This window comes from Dipodomys spectabilis, unplaced genomic scaffold (genome assembly GCF_019054845.1).
Source record: "Dipodomys spectabilis isolate Male_0828 unplaced genomic scaffold, ASM1905484v1 ptg000266l, whole genome shotgun sequence".
In the NCBI taxonomy this organism is placed as follows: Eukaryota; Metazoa; Chordata; class Mammalia; order Rodentia; family Heteromyidae; genus Dipodomys; species Dipodomys spectabilis.
Window position 1 is genome coordinate 6,955,001 of NW_024870943.1, and position 22,514 is coordinate 6,977,514.

Genomic DNA, 22,514 nt, shown 5'->3' on the forward strand with positions numbered 1-22,514 from the left:
GCACTTACAAGAAACCATTCCAGCATGTATTGGTCGAGGTTCTCCAAGACGGTGCAGTCCAGGGTGACCAGCTCCCCCTGCATGACCTCCACCAGAGAGGGCACGGACAGGTGCACCTCTGCCTGCACACCTGTGGGGCAGCGTGCCAGCTCTGTTCATGGCCACTCACCTGGACAGCTCTCTAGACCCCAGCCTCCTCCCTCAGACCCAGGAGTCCAGACCTCAGCCTCTTCCCTCAGTCCCCAAGATCCAGACCTCACCCTCTTGAATCAGACCCAGTGATCCAGGCCGCAGCCTCCTCCCTCAGACTCAGCTCCCTTCTTTCTCCACCTCCCACCTCTGCATCTTCGGGCAGGTAGGGACCATCAGAGAAGCTTCTCATTCCTACACTCGTAAAGCTACAGCTCTCTTGTGCCAGCACTGCTGGTGGCACAAGAACCTGGTGTCTTTCCCTCAATGCTTCAGAATAAACTGTCTACTCCTGCTTTTCCTACAACAACAAAGGCCCCTTAATAAGGGCAGGGCCACACCTGGTTCATCCGTGGCCTCCAGCACCTGTGCAGGTCGGGCTTAGAGACTTGGGTCTCTGCAAGAGGGTCTCTCCCTGGCTTGGTCTCCAGATCGCTGTGAATCTCTGTGCTTCCCTGGATGGGCCCTGAGCTCCTGGAGCTTTTGTGCTCCCTCATGCATGGGGGGCTGGGGTGTGGGCTGCGGCCCGGGCCTGGAGAAGGATGGGTGTGTGGGGGTGGCCAGGGGGGACAGGGCTGGGCAGGTTTCAGGAATGTGGGAGGGCCAGGCTGGCTGAGACCTGCCCGGCTTGGCGCCAGAGCCCCCTACCCGCCCCTTGGCTCTCCAGCCCTTTTAATGGAAGAGCAGAGAAGGTAAGGTGAGTCACCCAGCATGGGATACGGGTGAGGTCAGGATTTTGGGTCCTGGGGGCATGGGTGGCTGAGTCTGGGACTCCCGTGAGGATCCTGGCACGTTGAGCACTCGGTGCTGGGAATGCACCCTCCAGGCTGGCATCTTGGCATAGCTTCCAGTTCTGAGAACCGCCCAGCCAGGCCCGGGCTTACCCCTGGGGACCCACTATTTACCATGCTTGTTTAGGAGCCTGGATTCCTAGGCTTGCGCGGGCTCACCTCTGGCCCCAGCCTGCCCCAGGGGAGTAGATATGGGGCCAGGCTGGTTCCCAGGGCTGGGGAGGAGCTGCAGACAGCCAGGGCTGGCCATCGGATGTCCCCCGGCCAGCCCTTCAGGCCACCACGCAGGTGTGTGGATTTAGCTGAGGCCCCACAGGACAGTGGAGGGGAAAGGGGGTGGCGGTCACTTTGTTCTAAGGACTCACAGCCAGGGCTGGGACTCTGGGCCCTCGCTGAACCAGGAGACTACTTTCAAACTACATGAATGGCTGGTTTGGCCACAGGGTCCCCCCCTCCTGAGCTACCAGAGAAACTGGAAGAGAGGGGGGAACAGCTTTCTCCGGGGTTTGTTTTTCACTCTAGCAAGTGGAGGGTCATGACTCGGGTCCCAACGGCCCAGATTCCAGGAACCCCAGAAAACAAGGGGATTCCTGGGGTCCTGAGCAGGGGAAGGAGTTGATCACTGCGTCCTCGTGTCTCCTCCTCCTCTCCGGGGGTCCCCCAGATTTTGTACCCTGGGACGGTGGTGTTTAGTCCTGTCCTTCCCCGGGGTTCTCCCCAACGCCTCCCTGTTCTCACCCCGAGTCCCTACCTGGGTGCACCGTCAGCAGGAACGCGAGCCACAGCAGCCGCGGGGCCCCGCGCGCCCCGATTCCCGCGTCCGGGGGCTCCATGTTCGCGGCTGCGGCGGCGGCAACTGAGCTTGGGGTGAGGCTCGGCGGCGGCGGGGCCCGGCGGCAGAGGCCACGCCCCCGAACCACGCCCACCAATCACACCCCGCTTCCCGCTGGGCCACGCCCACTCCGCACCGCGACCACGCCCACTCCTCCCTGCTGCCTGGGCGCCGGGCCAGGACCTCCCACTGCCCGGAGCGGACCCCTGCGCGCGCGCGTGCGCCCCAGTTCCGTCCACCCCCTGGGGGTGGGGGTGGGGGGCCCAGGGCTTTGCCCAGCCCGCCTAGCTGGGGTCCTGAGCTTGTCCCCCCCCTCCCTTTTGGACCTGAGGCCTTAGAAGACCCCCCCCCTTACCCTGTGACCAATGGCTGTGGATTTTGTGTGTGCCAGTTTGAACTCAGGGTGTGGATGCTGTCCCTGAGCTTAAGGCTGGTGCTCTACCACTTGAGCCACAGCTTCCACTTTTGGTGGGTCATTGGCGATCAGCGTCTCAGGGACTGCTCTTCAAGCCTTGATGCTGTGATCGCACCTCCTCAGTAGCTAGGATGACAGGTGTGAGCCACCAGCACCTGGCTTAGTGTGGATTTGAACCATCTGACCTCAGGGGAGGTCAGAGGCCTGTGCTGGCCTCTCCTCCTGTGACTGTCCCCCCTCTGACCCCAAGCAGCTTCTTTCTCCCTGGTTGCACCTCACATCCGACCCTCAGTGGCCTGGAACGAAACCAGTTTACTCACTCTCTTATCTCGAATTGTCTTCCATTTTCAGTTCTGCCTATAGAACTCTGGAATGATGGGTGGGGGTGCGGGGTGCCCTCTCCTCTCCCGCGCGCGCTCTCTCTCTCTCTCTCTCTCTCTCTCTCTCTCTCTCCCCCTCTCTCTTTGAAAGGCTCTATCTCTGCCCCCCCCCCAGCTCAGGGAATCCCAGGAATGTCACCCCCTCCTTTTCTCCTTCCTTCTCTCCCCTTCATTCCTTTGGCAGGCCAAGGCAGGTGAGGGGAGGAGGGGGTGGAAGCCAGGGCCCCTGGGAAGGAGAGGGAAAGAGGAGGTGGAGCCAGGCCACGTGTGGTTAGGGTTCACAGGTCAGGCAATGGGTTGGTGGGGGTGTCACAGATCAGGAAGCTCAAGGCTTTGCACAAACCAGGTCAGAGTGTGGGGGGGGTGGGTGGGAGGGGTGGTACTTGGTGGTAGTCAGTGGTGGGGGTCACTGGTCACGCCTCTGATCAGCTGGAAGGGAGCTTCCCATAGTATCAGAGAGGGCTTGGATTACAGGTAGCCTGACTTGCCAAAGCGACTTTGTTCTCCTTGGTGGGACAGGACAGCAATTGGGTATTAGCAATATTTATTCCCTCCTTCAAAATGGGCTCGCTCCTTCAAGTTCTCTTTGCCCCAGCCCCGGCCCCCATCCTGCATGCTCTGGGTGGTCCCCATTGGTATGGCCCTGTCTTAGCCCTTCTAAGAGGCTTGGCTGTCTTTTATTTTTTTTTTGGTTGGTCGTGGGGCTTGAACTCTGGGCCTGGGCGCTGTCCCTCAGCTCTTCAGCTCAAGGCGAGTGCTCTACCACTTGAGCTACAGCGCCACTTCCGGTTTTCTGGTGGTTTATTGGAGATAGGAGTCTCACGGTCTCTCCTGCCTGGGCTAGCTTTGAACCTCGATCCTCAGATCTCAGCCTCCTGAGTAGCTAGGATTACAGGCGTGAGCCACCAGCGCCTGGCTTGGCTGTCTTCTATTGTTTCTTTTTTGGTGCCTATGCTGGGACTTGAACTCAGGACCTGGGCTCTTCTCTCTGATCTTTTGTGCTCAAGGCTGGTGCTCTACTGCTTAAGCCACAGACAGAGCCACTTCTAGCTTTTTGATAGTTCATGGGAAAGCAGAGTCTCACAGACTTTCCTGCCTGGGTTGGCTTTGAACCATGATCCTCACATCTCAGCTTCCTGAGTAGCTGGGACTACAGGCGGGAGCTACGGTTTTATGTTATCTTCCTGTTTTTTTTTCCTTTGCAGTGCCCCTGGCTGGCTTTGCTTGGCATAAGACAAGTAAATATTTGTGAACTGAATTGTGTTCTAATTCTGGCCGGGCTGTCTCCCAGGTTAGAGCTGATCACACAGTCACCTGTCACTTCACAAGGGGTCATGTGATGTGGGGCTAGCTTGTCATTGTGTGAACGCCACGGGGCGAACGCTACACACTCCAACCACAACAGCTAGTCACTAGGCCATGGGACCTTACGTGGCCACCTCCTTGGCCAGCAGTCATGGTGAGGAACGCCTTGCTACCCTTCCGTGAAAGGCTGTAGTATTTGCCCAGACGTTTTCAGCATCCTACCATCTTGCATTTATGTGTATGTGCTCTGGCCTGAACTCAAGGCTTCGTGCTTTTGCTCAGTGGGTGCCTCCACCGCTTGAACCATGCCTCCAGTCCTGCCTTTTGCTGGTGAATCAGAGTTATGAGTCTCAAGCACTTCCCTCCCCGGGGCTTGCTTGGCTTTGAACCCCAGTCCCTCAGATCTCAGCTTCCTGAATAGGTAGGATGGCAGGAGTGAGTTATGGGTGTCTGGCTCTGATGCTCCCTCTATAAGCTAAAAAGGACGGATGTTTGCTTTCTTCTGTGGGAGGCAAGGTGATGTCAGCTTTGGTAGCAGAGCCAGACTTGTGACAAATGCAGGAGCGAATCCCGCAGGAGGAGCTGGGCGTGGCTCCTCTCCTCCAGCCCTGGCCACTGGGCACCTCCTGTCTTCAGGAGGAGCCTGCCACCCCCTTCCTGGTGCTTATGTGAATCACAGCCTGACTTTCTCTCCACTTTCTGCACCAAAGCCGGGTGCAGTGGCTCACGCCTGTAATCCTAGCTACATGGGAGGCAGAAATGGGGGGTTTTGAAGTTTGAGACCAGCCCATGCTGAAAAGTGAGCACGACACCCACCTCAACCACCAAGCTGGATTTCGTTCGTACTTCATGCTTGCCATCCTAGCCATACAAGAGGCAGAGGCCAGGAGGACCTCACTCTGAGGCTGCCCCAGGGGCAAAAATGTGAGACCCTACTTGAAAAATGACTGGAACGTGGCTCAAATGGTGGAGCACCTGCTTAAGCAAGAGTATGAGGCTGAGTTCAAACCTTAGTGCTCCAAGAGACACAGAGAGAAAGACACACACACACACACACACACACACACACACACACACACACACACACACAGATAAGGGGGTCAGCTAGGCGCTGTGGCACACACCTGTAATCCCAGCTACGTGGGAGGCAGAGGAAGGAGGATTACAGTCCAAGGCCAGTCGGAGGCCAAAGCCTGAGACCCTATCTGAGAAAAGAAACTGAAAGCCAAAGGGTTGGGGGTGTGTGGCTCAGCCAGGAATCCTGGTGTACACCTGCAGTCCTGGTCCGCAGGAGGCTGAGGCAGGAGGATTGTAAGTTGAGGCCAGCCCGCGCTCCAGGGCCACCACAGAGCTCTGTGCCACCCTGGGGACCGGGTACTGTGGCTTTAGGAGCCAAGGTAGTGGGTGGCAGCCACACGGGGGACCCCTGGGACCGTTGTCTGGTCCAGCTCCCCCGCCTGCCCCGGGGACCCCTGCATGGCACAAGGTGACTGGCTGATGGTCATTGCTGGCCCCTCCTCCCCTGCCCCCAGGCCTCGCTGGGCCGGTTCCATGGGGCAGCGGTGGTTGGTGACCTGGTTGGCGAGTGGCCAGTCTCCTGGCTGGCTTTTCCAATCCCAGCTCTCTGACTGACTCCTGGCATTGTTGACTGACCCCAAATCCTTCCAACAAAGTCCCTCTGTGTCCCCGAGGCGGCAGCGTGCGGCGTTGCCTGGAACGGAAAGCCACGCTCTGGGGGCCACCGCCCATCCCCTCACCTGTGCGGCTTGGCCTGGATGCCGCCTCCTCCCAGAAGCCCTCTGGGACTTCCCAGGGTGGGTCTACCTTCTGCTCCCCATGGGCTCCTGAGGCCCCCTCAGTCCCCCACGTGGGGTCACTCCTGACGTGCAGGAAAGGGGGCAGTGACCACCATGCTGTCCCCAGGGCTGGGCACCCAGCAGGACCTCAGGGGTTGGCCCATTTAATCCCTTGGTGACAAGGGCACCAGTGGCTCATGCCTGTCATCCTAGCTACTCAGGAGGCTGAGATCTGAGGATCGCGGTTCAAAGCCAGCCTGGGCAGGAAAGTCCCGGAAACTCTCATCTCCAATAAACCACCAGAAAACCGGAAGTGGTGCTGTGGCTAAAGTGGTAGAGTGTTCACCTTAAGCTGAAGAGCTGAGGGACAGCGCCCAGGCCCAGAGTTCAAGCCCCGCGACTGACCAAAAACAAAAAAAAGGGGAGGGGGGCACTTCCTCAGTCTGGTGGAGGCTGTGGTTGTGGGGAGAAGAAAGGAGGGGAGGGAGGGTGAGGCCAGGGCAGAGGGAGGCTGGGGGTGTTATATGAGGGGCTGAGGGTGGAGGGAACCCCATCTCTCCCCACAGCAAAACTGCCCCCTGGTGGTTGCTGGCATTTATTTCAGTTTCACCAACCTGGCCTGGCTCTCCCCCCCCCCATTCCCCCCCACACAGGCCCCTAGCCCCCAATCTGGGGTCCACTGTGTGTGTGTCTGGCTGGCTGGCTGCCCTGTGGGGACAGAAGACAGCTGGTTAGAATGTGTGATGCCCAGGGCAGCATCCTCTCCACCCACCCAGGGAAGCTGGAGAGACGGGGCGTGGCCTCACCTGGTCTCCAGGCCCTGGCAGGATGGCGGGCTTGCCTCCCCCTCCAGGGCCAGCTGGAGGGGTGACTCTTCCCCTCAGGAGCTTCTGCAAGGAGAATTGGGGGGGGGCTGTGGATCTCCTGGGACTCAGTGTCCCCGCCCCCCCCCCTTGATTTTCCCTGGAGGCCCAGACCAGTCTGAAGCCCTATGCACTTACTCTGCGGCCTCCTCCGTGGCCTGGGGGCGGGGGGTGGCGTCCCACGGGGCTGAGGCCATGGTTTTTATTCTAGGCAAGGGAAGAGGAGCCCGGAGTTTGGGTAGGACCAGAGGGGCCTGGAAGGGAGAAGATAAAGAAATGTCTCAGGTACGCTGGGCGTGGTAGCTCATGCCTGTAATCCCCGCCACTGAGGAGGCAGAGATTGGGAGGATCGCAATTGGGAGGCCAGCCTGGAAACAAAAGTTTCCATCACAACAAACGGGTCAAGTCTGGTAGGCTCCAACTGAGATCTCCGTTGCACAGAAAGTGCAGATGGGATTGAGTTCCAGGCTGAGCCCGGGGCAAAGAGATGAGATCATATTCAAAAAGTACTGACAGCAGGCAGGCACCCAGTGACTCACGCCTGCAATCCTAGCTACTGAGGAAGGCCGGGGCCAGGAAGGTGGCTCAGTGGTAGAGTGCTTGCCTAGCATGCAAGAAGCCCTGGATTCGATTCCTCAGTACCACATACACAGAAAAAGCTGGAAGTGGCACTGTGGCTCAAGTGGTAGAGTGCTAGCCTTGAGCAAAAGAAGCTCAGAGGAGGAGAAAAAGAAGAAGAAGAAGAGCCGGGCACCGGTAGCTCATGCCTGTAATCCTAGCTACTCAGGAGGCTGAGTTCTGAGGATCTTGGTTCAAAGCCAGCCTGGGCAAGAAAGTCTGTGAGACTCTTGTCTCCAGTAAACTTAGAAAACTGGAAGTAGCACTGTGGCTCAAGTGGTAGGGCGCTCGCCCTGAGCTGAAGAGCGCAGGCCCAGAGTTCAAGCCCACAACCGACAAAAGAAGGAGAAGAAGAAAGGGAGGAGGAGGAGGAAGAGGAGGAAGAGGAGGAATAAAAAGAAGGAACAGGAGGAAGATAAATAACAACAACAACAATAATAATACATGTCCCAGAGAGCTGCCGGTTGGGAACTGGGTGCTTAAGGCAGAGTCCTGTCCCCTGTCAGTGCTGTTCCCCCCCCCCCACACACACTCTCTGCCTGGAGCACGAAGCTGTTCTGACTGAATCTCTGTCTGTCCACCGCCATCCGTCTGTCCATCCATTCCTTCACTCCCACCCAAACTCTGGCAACCTAGCTTGACCAAGACAGAAGAAAATTTCCATCCTGCCGAGCTGATGGGCACCGCTCGCGCGACAGCTTGGCTCTGAGCCATCAGCTCAGAAACAAGGAAGTGCCTCTAATGTTCACAGTCCCTTCTGACTGATGGGGAAAGTCAGGGTAACCAGGACACGGGGCGGGGAGGGGGGGCGGCTCTGGGAGACGGACTGGGCACAGAGGGAGTGCAGAGGCTTTGGACAGAAGGCTTGAGATGACCTCTGTGATCGACAGTGAGCAAGCCGGGCATGGTGGTGCACGCCTGTAATCCCAGACCTCCAGAGGCAGAGATAGGAGGATCTCTATCCCAGGCTACCCCCACATTAAAAAAAAAAAAAAAAAGACAAGTGTCTGGTGGCTCACACACCTGTAATTCCAGCTACTCAGGAGGTTGAGAGATTGAGGATCATACTTCAAAGCCATCTGGGGCAGGAAAGTCCATGAGACTTTTTTGGGTCGGCTGTAAGGCTTGAACTCAGGGCCTGAGCACTATCCCTGAGTTTCTTTTGCCCAAGGCGAGTGCTCTACCACTTGAGCCACAGCACCACTTCTGGTTTTCTGGTGGTTTATTGGAGATAAGAATCGCACAGACTTTCCTGCCCAGGCTGACTTCAAACCACGATCCTCACATCTCAGCCTCCTGAGTAGCTAGGATGACAAGTGTGAGCTACCTGCGCCTGAGCCTCCGGGAGATTCTTATCTCCAGTTCACCAGGCCCAAACCAGACATGGAGGTGTGGCTCAAATGGTAGAGCACTGGTCTTGAGGAGAAAAACTAAGGGACCACACCTAGACCCTGAATTCAAGTCCCAGTACTGTTTCCCCCACCCTCAAAACAAAAGGTGGGAAGGAGACACCCTGGGAAAAGGGGCCTGGGCGTGGCTCAATGGTCGCCCTGCAGGACTCTCACTCACCAGGCTGGCAGCGCCATGCCCAGGGCAGGCTCTGAAGAATGACTTAGGCATGGACAGGAGTTGGGGTCACCCCGGGTTTGGAGATCTGGCAGGGCATGCTGGGCGGGCGGGGGGGCGGGGGGCACAAGCCGGGTGCAGGTGTGCGCAGAGGCCGGGTGCTGGGCAGCCTGGCAGGCTCCTGGCCGCGGGCCTGGTCCTCAGGGAGTGGCTGAGTGTCTCTAATGTTTCCATTTGCCTCTGGCCGCGATCCGGGGCTGTTTTTAGCTCAGAGTCAGTTCACCCCCCCTCCCGCTTCTCCCCCCCCCCCTTCCTGCTGGCTCCCTTGTTCCCACTGGTGGAGCTGCGTTCCCGGACTTCCTGAGCTGTTTGCCTCACGTCCTGGCTTTATTGATTTTTGTGCCCAGCTAGGGAGGGAGGGAGGGCTGATCCCCCTCCTCCCCAAGCGGGCAGGCCAGGAAATAAGGGGAGCCTGGGGTGCACAAGGCCATGGTTCCATCCCCACCTCTGCAAAGCAGTAGTAAGAGGAGGGGAAAAAAAAAACCCACAAAACAAAAACAAAAAGCTGGGCGTTGCTGGGCGCAGGTGGCGCACGCCTGTCATCCTAGCTACTCAGGAGGCTGAGATCTGAGGATCGCGCTGCAAAGCCAGCCCAGGCAGGAAAGGCTCTGAGACTCTTGTCTCCAATAAACCATCAGAAAACTGGAAGTGGAGCTGTGACTCAAAGGGGTAGAGTGTCCCCCTTGAGCAAAAGAGCTCAAGGACAGCGCCCAGGCCCTGAGTTCAAGTTCCAGGACCGGCACACATACACAAGAAAAGGAGGGTTGGGAAGGCGTGGCTCCGCTTGTAGAACGCCTATCTATCAGGTTCAAACCCCATATTCTGAAATGCCCTAAGGCTCCCTTATCTTCTTTCAGGCTGTGTGTCTCTGGCTGGTACAGGCCCCTCTCTGAGCTTCTCTCTTCCTGGGAAATGGGACTTTTTTGCCTTTATGGATGTTGGCAAGACTCAGGTCTGTGCATGCACATGTGTATGTATGTGTGTGTGTGTGTGTGTGTGTGTGTGTGTGTGTGTGTGTGTGTGTGTATGTGTGTGTGTCTGCGTGTGCATTGTTCCTGGGGCTTGAACTCAGGGCCTGGGCACTGTGCCTGAGCTTTATTTGCTCAAGGCTGGTGCTCTACCCACTTGAGCCACAGCTCCATTTCCATATTTTTGGTGGTTCATTGGAGACAAGAGTCTCACAGACTTTCTTGCCCAGGCTGGTTTTGAACTATGATCCTCAGATCTCAGCCTCCTGAGTGGCTAGGATGACAGGCGTGAGCCACCCACCAGGGCCTGGCTGTCCAGTCTGCTTTTTAGCCACTAAAAAAATAAGAACCACCCATAAACCAGACCCACATAGGGGCTGGGCCACCTGTGTGCTTGGCTGCCTGGCATGGTAGTGTATGCCTGTAATCCCAGCGCTCAGGAGCCAGGCTAGAGCAAGAACCCTGGGACCAACTGAGGCCCCAGCCACCCCACATCAGCCCTGCAGGTCACTCACCACCTCCAGCCAGCTCCTGGGCCTCCTGGGGGGCAGCGGGGGAGGAGACACCTGTGGGAGGCAGGAGGGAGGAGCTGAGATCAGCCCTGTTCTAACTACTTCCTGTAGTTAGAGGCTGAATCTGAGGCTGTTCTAGAATCTGGTATGGGGGGGCGGGAGATTCAGGTAGGAAAGGCTCCAGAACCAGAGTCCTACGTAGCAAACCTCCTGGCCTCTATCATCCAGCCTCCTCCCTCAGACCCAAGGGTCCAGGCCCCCAGCCTCCTCCCTCAGACTCAAGAATTCTTCTTAGGGTGCCTCCCTGGCTCTCACCTGTCCCAGCTCCTCCTCTTCCTCACCAAGGCCATCTGGGGCACTGGTCCGCGCATGCGCCCCGCCCTGGGCCTGGCAGATGCTGACAGCCTCTCGGCCTCTGATGTCCCCGCGGCAGAAGGGGCAGGTGTGGCTGTCTGTGTGCTGGGGGAGGTGGATGGGGGGGGGCACCGTCACTCAATCCCCAGGGCTGGGGAACACCTCCCCCCACCATGGTGGGGATAGAGGGACTCACAGGCGGGGAGGGAGACGCTGGTGGGGGTCTGGGAATGGAGCCCTGGGGCCAGGAGGGGACACAGGGACCCCCAGAGCCAGGCCTTTGTGTGTGTAGGGGGGGACTTGCAGGCTTAGACCCTCACGACAGCCTTTTGGGGGTGCCACAATCATCTCCAGCAGAGTCTTGCTCCCTAGAAGGGGGCAAGGCCCAGAGACTGAATGCAGCTGTCCCTAGCTGGCCCAGCAAGGGAGGAAAGAGCGCTCTGTCCTAATTATACAGCTGGGAAAGGAAAAGTGGAGGTTCTCAGAGTGGGGTGAGCCGGGGACACAGACAGGCAGGCCCCTGAGTGTCCTGAGGAGGCGTCTGCTCTCTCCGGGTCTCAGTTTCCCCATCGGGGCGGGGAGGGGCTGACCCCACCTCCCAGGTGGTCAGGCAGCGGCTGCAGAGCAGATGGCCGCACGGCTCCAGCCTCACGTCCTTGTCTCTCTCCGCACAGATCTTACAAAGCTCGAACGTGGAGTCCATGGCCAGGTATAGCCGCAGCTGCTCCTAGCAGGGGAGGGGAGAGGGGGGCAGGGATGGGATGAAGCCTCTGGGCCAGTCCCAAGTCATCCCCCAAACCAAGCCCCCCCTTACCCCCTCCCCAAGTCCCAAGTTCAAGCCTTGCTTCGTAGGTTTCCTGTTGGCCTGAGATTCCTTCTCTGAGCTCCTCAGCATGAGATTCAGCCAAGAGGAGAACACACAGGTGTCCTGTTCCTAGGATTCCCCATGTACAGCCAAGAGACTCTAAGCATGAGCCTATCCCAAATACAGAATGGGACATACTGATGCTAAGAACAAGAGGGCTGGGAAGCCGGGCACCAGTGGCTCACACCTGTCATCCTAGCTATTCAGGAGGCTGAGATCTGAGGATTGAGGTTCAAAGCCAGCTCGGGCAGGAAAGTCTGTGAAACTCTTATCTCCAATAAACCACCAAAAACTCAGAAGTGGCGCTGTGGCTCAAGTGGTAGAGCGCTAGCCTTGCATGCATGAGGCCCTGGGTACGATTCCTCAGCACCACATAAGCAGAAAAAGCTGGAAGTGGCGCTGTGGCTCAAGTGGTAGAGCGCTCGCCTTGAGCTGAAGAGCTGAGGGACAGCGCCCAGGCCCAGAATTCAAGCCCCAGGACTGGCCCCCCCCCCAAAAAAAAAGTAATGTTGGGTGGCGCATGCCTGTAATTCCAGCATTCAAGAAGCTAAGGGCAGGGGGATGGTAATTCCAGGCCAGCCTCAGGGGGAAAAAAATTGTAGCACAGAGAGAGGAATTTTTTTTTCTTTTTTGGGCCGGTCGTGGGGCTTGAATTCAGGGCCTGGACGCTGTCCCTCAGCTCTTCAGCTCAAGGCGAGCACTCTACCAGTTGAGCTACAGCGCCACTTGCATTTTTCTGGTGGTTTATTGGAGATAAGAGTCTCACGAACTTTCCTGTCCAGGCTGGCTTTGAACCATGATCCTCAGATCTCAGCCTCCTGAGTAGCTAGGATGACAGGCAGGAGCCACCAGCGCTGGGCTCTGGCTTCTTTTCTAATTGGAGGTAAGAGTCTCATAGACTTTTCTGCCTGGGCTGGCTTGGAACTTTGACCCTCAGATCTCAGCTAAGATTGCTGGTGTAAGCCACCAGTGCCTGGCCTTTTTTTTTTTTTTTGTAGTGGAGATTGAACTCAGGGCCCTGCCCTTGCTGGGAAGAAGCACTGTCACCAGAGCCACGCCTCCAGCCTTTAGCTTTTTGTGGCTTTTCTTTTGTTTTTTTTGGGGTCCAGTCGTGCGGCCTGAACTCTAGCCTGGGCGCTGTCCCTCAGCTCTTCAACTCAAGGCTAGCACTCTACCACTTGAGCCACAGCGCCACTTCCGGCTTTTTTCTTTTTGCTTATGTGGTGCTGAGGAATCGAACCCAGGGCCTCATGCATGCAAGGCAAGCATTCTAACCATAAGCCACCTTCCCAGCCCTTAGTGGCTTTTCAAATAGAGTCTCAGATCCATTTTTCCTGGGCTGATCTCTGACTTTGGGGTCTTCCTATGTCCTCCTCCCACTGCGTAGCTGGGATTACAGGCATCCATCACCACACTGGGCCTCTCTACTTGCAGCTTGTTTCCTGAGAACTCCCAGGAAGCAATGGGGGGCGGTGGGAAGTTTCCAGTGGGTGATCTGAGTCTCAAGAGTGGCCAAACCTGGGGGGCCAGAACCCCAGCCTTGGAAACGAGGTGTTAGACAGAGGCTATGGTCAGGGGCTCACCTCCGACACGTGGATGCGCTCGTGGGGTTCTACGCGGCACAGCTCCGTCAGGTCTGGGTTGTGATTCTTCCCATCAGGGTACAGGTAGCTGGAGAGGGAGAGAGCCGATCACAAAGGTTGCGCCCAGCACCTCCCACTTCCAGACTAGCAAGGACCAACCGGCCCCGCCCCCCCTCCATGAGAATCACTGGAAATCCCCAACCTGCAGAGCTGTGGCTCCAGTGTTGGAGTGCCAGCCTTGAATGACAAACCTAAGGGAGAGCACAAGGCCCTGAGGCCAAGCCCAGGACCAGCATTAAGAAAAAAAAAGGGGGTGGGGGACTGGGAAGGTGCTCAGTGGTAGAGCACTTGCCTTGCATGCATGAGGCCCTGGGTTCCATTCCTCAGCACCACATAAGCAGGAAAAAGCCGCTGGAAGTGGCGCTGTGGCTCAAATGGTAGAACACTAGCCTTGAGCTGAAGAGCTGAGGCTACAGCACCCAGGCCCAGAGTTCAGGCCCCACGACCGGACCCAAAAAAAAAAAAAAGAAAAGAAAAAGAGTGGGTACTCTTAAAAAGCTTTGTCTTAGTTTTATTTCTTTCACTCATTTTTTGTTTTTGTGGTACTGAGGAATTGAACCCAGGGCATCATACATGCTAGGCAAGCACTCTACCACTGAGCCACCTTCCCAGCCCCAGATCTCAGTCTCTTGAGTAGCTAAGATTACAAGCGTGAGCCACTGGTGCCTGGCAAAATTCAATATATATTCTACATTCAATGCAAGGGAAGGAATGTTGAAAGGGATGACGTTGTTCAAGATGCATTGTACACTGGGTGCCACTGGCTCACACCAGTAATTCTAGCTACTCATGAGGCTGAGAACTGAGGATCAGGGTTCAAAGCCAGCCTGGGCAGGAAAGTCTGTGAAACTCTTATCTCCAATTAATCACTCAGAAAACCCAAAGTGGTTCTGTGGTTCAAGTGGTAGAGCGCTCGCCTTGAGCTGAAAAGCTGAGGACAGCACCCAGGCCCAGAGTTCAAGCACCAGGACCAACAACAACAACAACAAAAAAACAAACCCAAAAAACAAAAACAGAGGCACTGTACTCAAAAATTGCCTTGTCGAATGGCAACTCCTTTGTACAACTACTAAAGATAACTAAAAGTTGTGACGAAAGGAACAATAGCTCAGGATCTAATACCTTCCCTCCATGTGGTTTCAGAGAACACAGCTTCGATGAGCACTGATAATCCAGTTTATCTGTCCACCTGTCCACCTGACCTCACACCGCCCCTTGTGGATGGAGCTCGGTGACACTCCAGATGCTTGACTGCCACCTGCTGTCTGGCGGCGGTACTACAGCCAGGGGGGCCAACCTGGGCCCCTGTTGATTTGGACAGAACCTTTCCATGTGGATTTTGCCACCACCTTCTACCTGCCGGGATGGGGACTCACAGGCCGTCCTTCTGTCCCTCCAGGAGCACCTGGAACAGGGGTTTGTTGGAGGGGATGATCTGCAGAATGCTGCCACCCGAGCTCACGTAGCCGATGGCCCACTGTCCCAGGCGGGTGCAGCTAGGCCTGAAGATGTAGCTGGAGGGGCCAGAGAGGGGTGAAGGGATGTCGAGTGGTCTCCACCGTCCTTACTGGGAAATGCCAGCTCCCTCCAGCCGCCCACCCCCCCTTCCTCTACACCCCCCAGCCACCCCCTCCCCACGCACCTACCTGCCTGGCTTGTCCCTGCAGGACTGCAAGCGGGCCTGGACCTCGTCGTACGTGAGGAAGGCCATGTAGCCCGGATGGTTGACGGCCAGGAGTTGCCAGTTCTTCAGCAGCGTGGGCCAGGGCTGCGAGGGGCGTGGCCGGGTCACAGGGGGCGGGGCAGGGAGGTAGCCACGCCCCTCGCATAGCTGGGGCTAACCTCCAGCCCTAGCCTACACCCATGGGGGGTTGGCTGGGCACAGTAATCCTTCCAAGGGACAGACCCACGACCCTGCTTTCCCCGGACCCAACGGTCCAGGCCCAGCCTCTGCCCCCAGATCCAGAGATCCAGACCCCAGTCCTCCTCTCTCAGACCCAAGAGTCCCGGCCTCAGCCTCCTTCCTCAGACCCCCCAGGCCCCATGACCCTGACCTGGAAGAGCCTGGTGAAGATGTCGAACTCAAAGATGGACACGTGGCCGCTGCACGTGAGGTCCATGGTAGAGCGCAAGGCCTGGGCGGTGGGCCCGGCCTCCACAGGGTGGCAGGTGTCCAGTAGCGACTGGAACTCAGCCCAGGGCACCACGCACCTGGGCGGGGAAGGGAAGGGGGCTGAGGATTGGTGGCCTGTAGGAAGAGGCCTTCTGTTTCAGAAGTCCCTGGACAGGGGGTGATCACTCACCGGGCTCCACAGCAGCTCCTCCAGAAGGTGTGTGCGGGGGCCTTGGTCAGCTGGTACAGGTGGCCGCGGTATTTTCCCCCAGGGAAGAGTGTGCCCAGCTCTGCATGCATGTGGCTGAAGATGAGGGCCAGCTTGGCCAGCTGCCGCCTGAAGAGATGAGTTCTGAGGACCCAGCTGGCCCTGGAGCTCCCAGTCACATCTCTGTCTAGGAATCCCCACAAGGTTAAACCCCCAGACTCTTATATAATATATGAGTGCATTGTAAGAGTTCATTCCTAAAACCAGGTGCGGTGATACATGCCTGTAATCCCAGCACTCAGGAGGTTGAGACAGGAGAATCTAGAGTTCCAGGCTAGCCTGAACTACACAGCAAGACCTTGTCTCAAAAACAAGCCAGGCACCAGTGGCTCATGTCTGTCATCTTAGCTACTCAGGAGGCTGAGATCTTAGGATCTTGGATCAAAGCCAGCCTGGGCAAGAAAGTCTGTGAGACTCTTATCTCCAATAAACCACTAGAAAACTGGAAGTGGCACTATGGCTCAAGTGGTAGAGCGCTCACCTTGAGCTGAAGAGCTGAGAGACAGCACCCAGGCCCACAGTACAAGCCCCACAACTGAACAACAAAAAGTGACGGGCAGGCTGGGTGCTGGTGGCTCATGCCTGTAATCCTAGCTACTCAGGAGCTGAGATCCGAGGATTGCAGTTCAAAGCCAGCTGGGGCAGGAAAGGCCTTGGTACTTTCTTCTCCAATAAACCACCAGCAGGGACTGGGAAGGTGGCTCAGTGGTAGAGTGCTTGCCTTGCATGCATGAGGTCCTGGGGTCGATCCCTGAGCACCACATAAGCAGAAATAGCCAGAAGTGGCACAGTGGCTCAAGTGGTAGAGCGCTCACCTTGAGCTGAAGAGCTGAGGGACAGCGCCCAGGCCCAGAGTTCAGGCCCCACAACCAAAACAAAACAAAACAAAAAAATGATATGCAGGCCGGTCACCTGGGCTCAGGTGTTCTAAGCAGCCACTGTTTAGAAAGGGGCGGGGCTCCTGCAGACTGGGGTGCAGACCTGCTTCCGGACTCTAGGTGCCCTTCCCTCCCCCACATTTCAGACTGGCAGAGTCCAAAGTCCTCGGTCGGCCCTGCTGGTCCCTGACACCTGAGTTCAAGGGGAGCCCAGGGCTGGGCTGCCTTTCCATCCGGAAGCCTGTGCCCCCCACATTCACAGCATCTAAGGGACAGTGGGCATCTGGATCCCCAATGTGAAGAGACCCAGAAATAAGAGCAATGAGACACTGAGGGTTTCAAGGACGGAAAAATCTAGCTAGCTCAGTTTTCCTAGGTCCTAGGGAGGAGGCTGGGCTGTGGAGGATCCCAGGGAGGAGGCTGGGCTGTGGGGTCCCAGGGACGAGGCCGTGGGGGCCCGGGGTGGAGGCCGTGAGGTCCCGGGGCGGAGGCCGCGTGGCGCCCGCGCTCACCTGGGCCGCGCGCCCTCCCGGAAGAGCCGGTCTTCGGCCCCGGCCCGCGCGGACAGCAGCGCCGCCACCTGCCGGCCCTTGGCCTCCAGGTTGGCCAGGTAGACGGCCAGGAAGTGCCCGGCGCCCCCGGGGCCTTCGGGATCGCCTCCCGCCGCGCCCCGCCGGGCCCCGGCCACCTCGCGGAGGAGCTGCGCGATGCGGGGCAGCAGGTCCCGCAGCGAGGGGGGCCCCGAGCCCAGCCGGGGGTCCCCGCATCGCTCTTCCAGACGCTGCAGCAGCCGCACGGCTCGGCCGAGCGCGCGGGGCTCCCCGCGATGCCACCCCTGCGGCACCGCGGCCATGGCCCTCAGGTGTCGGGGACCCAGGACGACAGGGAAGGGCGCGGGCACCGTGGGGGCGTGGCCGCGCAGGGCGAGGCCTCCAGATGGGCGTGTCCGAGCAGGGGCGGGCCGGCGGGCGAGGGCGTGGCCATACGAAAGGGCGTGGCCTCTATTGAGGGGAGGAGCCTCCCACGGGTGGGCGTGGCATCACCTATGGACGTGGTAGTGCCGGGCGGGGCCACATGAGTGGGCGTGGCCTCCAGCGGGGGGGGGGGGAGTCGGTAGTAGACGTGACATTCTCTATTGGTGGGGACTCTGGGGCGGAGCCTGCTGTAGGAGGCGGGACTTGTGGCCAGAGGGCGGGGCTTGGAGCTGGGGACGCGGGGCTCCTCGGCAGGTGGAGCGGGGTCTCTGGTTTCCAACGGGGGGGGGGCAGGAAGGGAGGTTTCCTGGGGGCTTCAAGGCGCCCCCGGGCTGGGTGGTTTTGGACTCCGCACACCTGGAGGGCGGAGGTCTTTGCTCCTGACCTTCTCAGTGGTTACTGGGGAGCGGGCACTAGCCCTTTGCTCCCGCGAAAGGGGCTCAGGGCACAGAATGGCCCGCTGCACCCCCATGGCGGGGGACCAGCGGGAAATTAAGCTCGAGGTTTTTGTTTCTGTGTGTGTTTTTTTTAAGAGTTTGAACTCAGGGTCTTGACCAGCTAGGCAGGTGCCCTGCCACTTGTCCACTGCCCTAGCCTTAGAGAACCCCCCAAAACCCCCACAACTTTCCCCAAGTCTCCAGTTTTTGTCGCTGGCGGGCTTCAGACCCCGATCCTGCGCCTCGTAACCGAGGCTCCGCCGGCATAGCTGGGATTACAGGTGTGCGGAGCCCTGCCCGGGACAGGCTGGAGTCCGGATACGTAGATTTCCTAGGCAGCAGACCCCTGGGCTCCACAGGGGTGAAGTGGGAAACTTGGAGGGAGGAGGCGAGGAGGCTGGGCTGGGCAGGGCGAGGCTTTCACCCCAACTGGCCCAACCGGTAAAAGCCACCTAGACCCAGGCTGCGCACAGGGCCGTGGGCCTCGTGAAGCCCCGCCCCTCCGGGGCCCCGCCCCCTCCTGGCCCCGCCCCCTCCGGGGCCCCGCCCCTGTCAGCCCCACCCCCTTCTAGCCTCGCCCCAGGAGACCTTCTAGGCGCACATATATGCGCATACCTGGAGAGTTGCAAATCAGACAATAATAGTTTATTCACTCATTTGTACCTGGAACAGCACCGGGACTCAATCACAAATGTGAGCTCGTGCCAGTAAGAGCTGTTATGTTAGGTCCTGTGTGTCAGATTCTATGCGCATTTGTTCACTGGTTTTGTTTTTATTCTTATTCTTTATTTTTGCGTCGATACTGAGGCTTGAACTCAGGAGCTAGGCGCTGTCCTTTAACTGTTTTTGTTTTTGCTTCCTCCTTAATGCTAGCCACCTACCATTCAAGCTACACCTCCACTGCCCACTACTTATTTTGGGGATAAATTGGAATAAGAGTTTCACAGCCTTTTCAGCCTGGGCTGGTTTCGAACCATAATCCTCAGATCTCAGTTTTCTAAACTAGGTTTGTAGGAGTTAGCCATCAGTGCCGTGCCAGTATAAACTTTTTTTTTTTTTTTTTCATTTGAGACATGATCTGGTAGGTATCACAGGCTGGCCTTGAATTTTCAATTTTCCTGAGTCACTGTCTCAAATGCTGGTTTTACAGGTGTGGGCTACCATGCCCATTCCCCAGATAGAGACACTTGAAACAAACATTTTACATCCTAGCCATTATCTTGGCTACAAGTATGCACATTAATATCTTTTGCCCAGTTTCAGGTTTCATTAATGAAAGAATCGTGTGTGCAACCCATGAAATGGACCTCAAACCCCACTAATGGGTCACGTTTGGAAGTTCATAAAATTCTGCTCTAAAGAGACATAACGGGGATATTCATTTCAGTCTTGTTGGATGGAAATGGAGAGAAGGAAGGAAATAGGTTTGCCCACTGGAAGATGGAATGAATGAATTGTGGTCTTCCCACAGGGCCTCAAGTCAGCAGTGGAGATGAATAGTAGAAGCATGAGTCATAAAGTATGAGGATGAGTGGAATGGGCCTCGCCTCCTACTTCCACAACCATATTTGCAAACAGGGTCTTTGAGGATGTGATTCATTAGGCTTGATATCTAAGGGTGTCCTTACAGAAAATGAACATTTGGGTTGGGCATGGTGACGCACACCTGTAATCTCGACATTCAGGAGGTTGAGGGCAGGAGGATGGTGAGTTGGGAGAGAGCTAGGAGAGAGCTGAGGCCTTGATTTGAGTTCCCCAGCCTCCCGCACTACAGCCAATAAATGTCTGTTGTTTGCAGCTGCCTGGATCGTAGATCTTTGTTCCATTAGGTGCCTGGCATGCTTTTTTTTTTTGTCAGTCGTGGGTCTTGAACTCTGGGCCTGGGCTCTGTCCCTCAGCTCTTCAGCTCAAGGCGAGCACTCTGCCACTTGAGCCACAGCACCACTTTGGGTTTTCTGAGTGGTTTATTGGAGATAAGAGTCTCACAGATTTTCTTGGGTGGGTTGGTTTTGAACCGTGATCCTCAGATCTCAGCCTCCTGAGTAGTTAGTATTACAGGCGTGAGTCACCAGCCTCTGGCACACATTTTTAAACTGAGACAATATTGATAACTTAGCCATTGTGGCTGTTTGGTATGAGAAACCAAGATACAAGCAGCATTCATCACCTGAGCATTAAGTGTCAGTGCTCAGCATCTATTATGGTGGGAAGATTCGCTTACATATGAAGCAAAATGTAATATAAATTCACACGCCTAAAATCTACTGTTTGGTTTGGTGTCCTTGCTGGACTGATGTTTCTGTGAGTTGTATTTTGTGTCACAGAGCGTTGAGTCTGTTTGCATTAAAACACAGGACTCCTCAGGCTTTGTCACTTGAAGCAGAAAGTAAAAAAAACAAAAACAAAACAGAGCTGGGAAGGTGGCTTAGCTGTAGAGTGCTTGCCTAGCATGCATGAAGCCCTGGGTTCGATTTCTCAATACCACATACACAGAAAAAGCCACAAGTTGCACTGTGACTCAAGTGGTAGAGTGCTAGCCTTGAGCAAAAGTAGCTCAGGGACATTGCCCTGGCCCAGAGTTCAAACACAGGACTGGAAAAAAATAAACAAACAAAAAAAAAAATCCCCAGGTTAAGTCAGGCATTGGGTCTCATGCCTGTAATCCTAACTCCTCAGGAGGCTGAGATCTGAGAATCGTGGTTTGAAGCCTGCCCAGGCAGAAAACTCTGTTGAGACTTTTATCATCAATGAGCCACCAAAGAGCTGCAAGTGGAACTGTGAGTCAAGTGGTAGCGCACCGCCCTTGAGGAAAAAAGCTCAGAGACAGAGCCCAGGCCCTGAGTTCAAGTTCCAGGACCGGCACGAGCGCGCGCGCGCCGCGCGCGCGCGCGCGCACACACACACACACACACACACACACACACACACACACACACACACACAGAGTTTCTGGTGATGATTCCATAATTCTTGAAGCATATGAAGCGGTGAGTTGTACACATTAGGTAAAACGTGTGGTGTTTGCATTCGATCTCAATCTGTTTTTTAAGGAAAGTGGAAACCAGACACTTAAAAAGTTAGTCTCCTTGGGCTAACCACAAGAGGGCGCGCGGAGCACAGATTTTCCTCCGCCCTGGAGCACTAAGTCTTTGAGGCTCCAGACTGTGACCACGCCTCCAGGCAAGGCCACGCCCCCAGACCCTGGCCACACCCCCCGGCCTTGACCACATCCCCCTAGACCTCAATTGAGCTGTGTCCAGGGAGCAAATTCATCTCCCAGCTCTGACCGGCGATGCGTGCAGACTTAGAAACTTACAAGCACAAAACTTAAAATTAGACTTAAAAACAAAGAACACCAAACCCGAGGTTGTGTGTTGCTCTTTATTGTTTTTGTGTGTGTGCAGTACTTATGCTTAAACTCAGGGTGTTGTCCCTGAGCTTTTTCACTCAAAGCTGGCTCTTTACCACGTGAGCCGCAGCTCCACTTCTGGCTTTTTGGTGATACACTGGTGATAAGAGTCCCAGGGACTTTTTTTTTTGCCCCAGCTGGCTTCAAAGCAGGATCCTCGGATCTCAGTCTTCTGAGTAGCGAGGATCACATCTGTCTGTGTGTGTGTCATGAATCTGACAGTTTTGGAGGTTACAGACTCTTTTTTTTTTTTTGGTCAGTCGTGGGGCTTGAACTCTGGGCCTGAGCACTCTCCCTCGGCTCTTTAGCTCAAGCAAGTGCTCTACCACTAGAGCCCCAGTGCCACTTCTGGTTTTCTGGTGGTTCATTGGAGATAAGAGTCTCACAGACTTTCCAGGCTGGTTTTGAACTGCAATCCTCAAATCTCAGCCTCCTGAGTAGCTAGGCTTATAGGCGTGAGCTGACACCTCTTGATGTGGGTTTGTCTTGTATCTCCTTGTGATTAGATTCTGGTGTCAGGAATGTTCTAGAAAGGATGCTAGACACTCCCTTTGCTTGGTGACAGAGGGACATGATGTGATCAGTTTGATTAGTTTGGTTATGGGGAAATCATGAAATCCAGGACCTATAGATACAAAGTTCAGTTTCTTTCTGCTCTAGGCCTCAGTTTCCTTTCCTGTCAAACAGAGGCAGCTGGGACTACCTAAGAGTCTGTAATATGCCCCTGGCTGCCTGGCGGGTCTCGTGTTCTTAAAAACATCTATTGGGCTGGGCGCCGGTGGCTCATGCCTTTAATCCTAGCTACTCAGGAGGCTGAGATCTGAGGATCTCAGTTCAAAGCCAGCCTGGGCAGGAAAGTCTGTGAGACTCTTATCTCCAATAAACCACTCAGAAAACTGGAAGTGCAGTTGTGGCTCAAGTGGTAGAGTGCTAGCCTTGAGCTGAAGAGCTGAGGGACAGCGCCCAGGCCCAGAGTTCAAGCCCCATGACTGACAAAAAAAAAAAAAATCTATTGCAACGTTGGCATAACATTTTTTGTATACCTGTACCAGGACTTGAATTCAGGGCTTCACACTCTTGATTTTGTTTATACCTGGTGCTTGACTACTAGAGCTATACTTCCAATCAGGCTTTTCCTGGGTAATTAGAGATAGAGTCTTGTGAAATTTTCTTTCTGGGCTGGCTTTGAACCTTGATACTCTCCAGGTCTCAACTCCTGAGTAGCCACTATTACAAGTGTGAGCCACTGGTGCTCACTGTGAGATACTATTAAAAAAA

General features: G+C 56.1%; 2 protein-coding genes across 2 annotated transcripts in view; both read right to left on the reverse strand.

Annotated features, from left to right (window-relative positions):
• Positions 1-1,867, reverse strand: part of Bcam (basal cell adhesion molecule (Lutheran blood group)) — an 11,879-nt gene extending 10,012 nt beyond the window's left edge. Inside the window, exons 1-2 of the mRNA XM_042700278.1 lie at positions 1,732-1,867; positions 9-130 (exon numbers count right to left, since the gene is read on the reverse strand). Coding sequence (XP_042556212.1) covers positions 9-130; positions 1,732-1,813 — 204 coding nt within the window. The 5' untranslated portion in view covers positions 1,814-1,867. The remainder of the gene's footprint in view (positions 1-8; positions 131-1,731) is intronic.
• A 4,521-nt stretch (positions 1,868-6,388) lies between these two features.
• Positions 6,389-17,862, reverse strand: Cblc (Cbl proto-oncogene C). The gene is made up of 12 exons (XM_042700234.1): positions 17,840-17,862; positions 16,929-17,417; positions 15,461-15,607; positions 15,212-15,368; positions 14,804-14,925; positions 14,534-14,671; positions 13,098-13,185; positions 11,245-11,376; positions 10,611-10,754; positions 10,299-10,349; positions 6,710-6,825; positions 6,389-6,598 (listed from the first exon to the last, which is right to left on the reverse strand). Exons 1-12 carry the CDS (start codon positions 17,860-17,862, stop codon positions 6,589-6,591), a joined length of 1,617 nt encoding a protein of 538 aa, XP_042556168.1. The 3' UTR covers positions 6,389-6,588.
• Positions 17,863-22,514: the final 4,652 nt, after the last annotated feature.

Coding starts and splice junctions, on each gene's coding strand:
- Cblc (XM_042700234.1), bottom strand. CDS start 17,862: ATGGGGGTGCAGCGGGCCATTCT. Junction 15,369..15,460: donor AGGAGCTGCTGTGGAGCCCG/GTGAGTGATCAC, acceptor TTCCCCGCCCAG/GTGCGTGGTGCCCTGGGCTG. Junction 14,672..14,803: donor TGCAGGGACAAGCCAGGCAG/GTAGGTGCGTGG, acceptor TGGCCCCTCCAG/CTACATCTTCAGGCCTAGCT.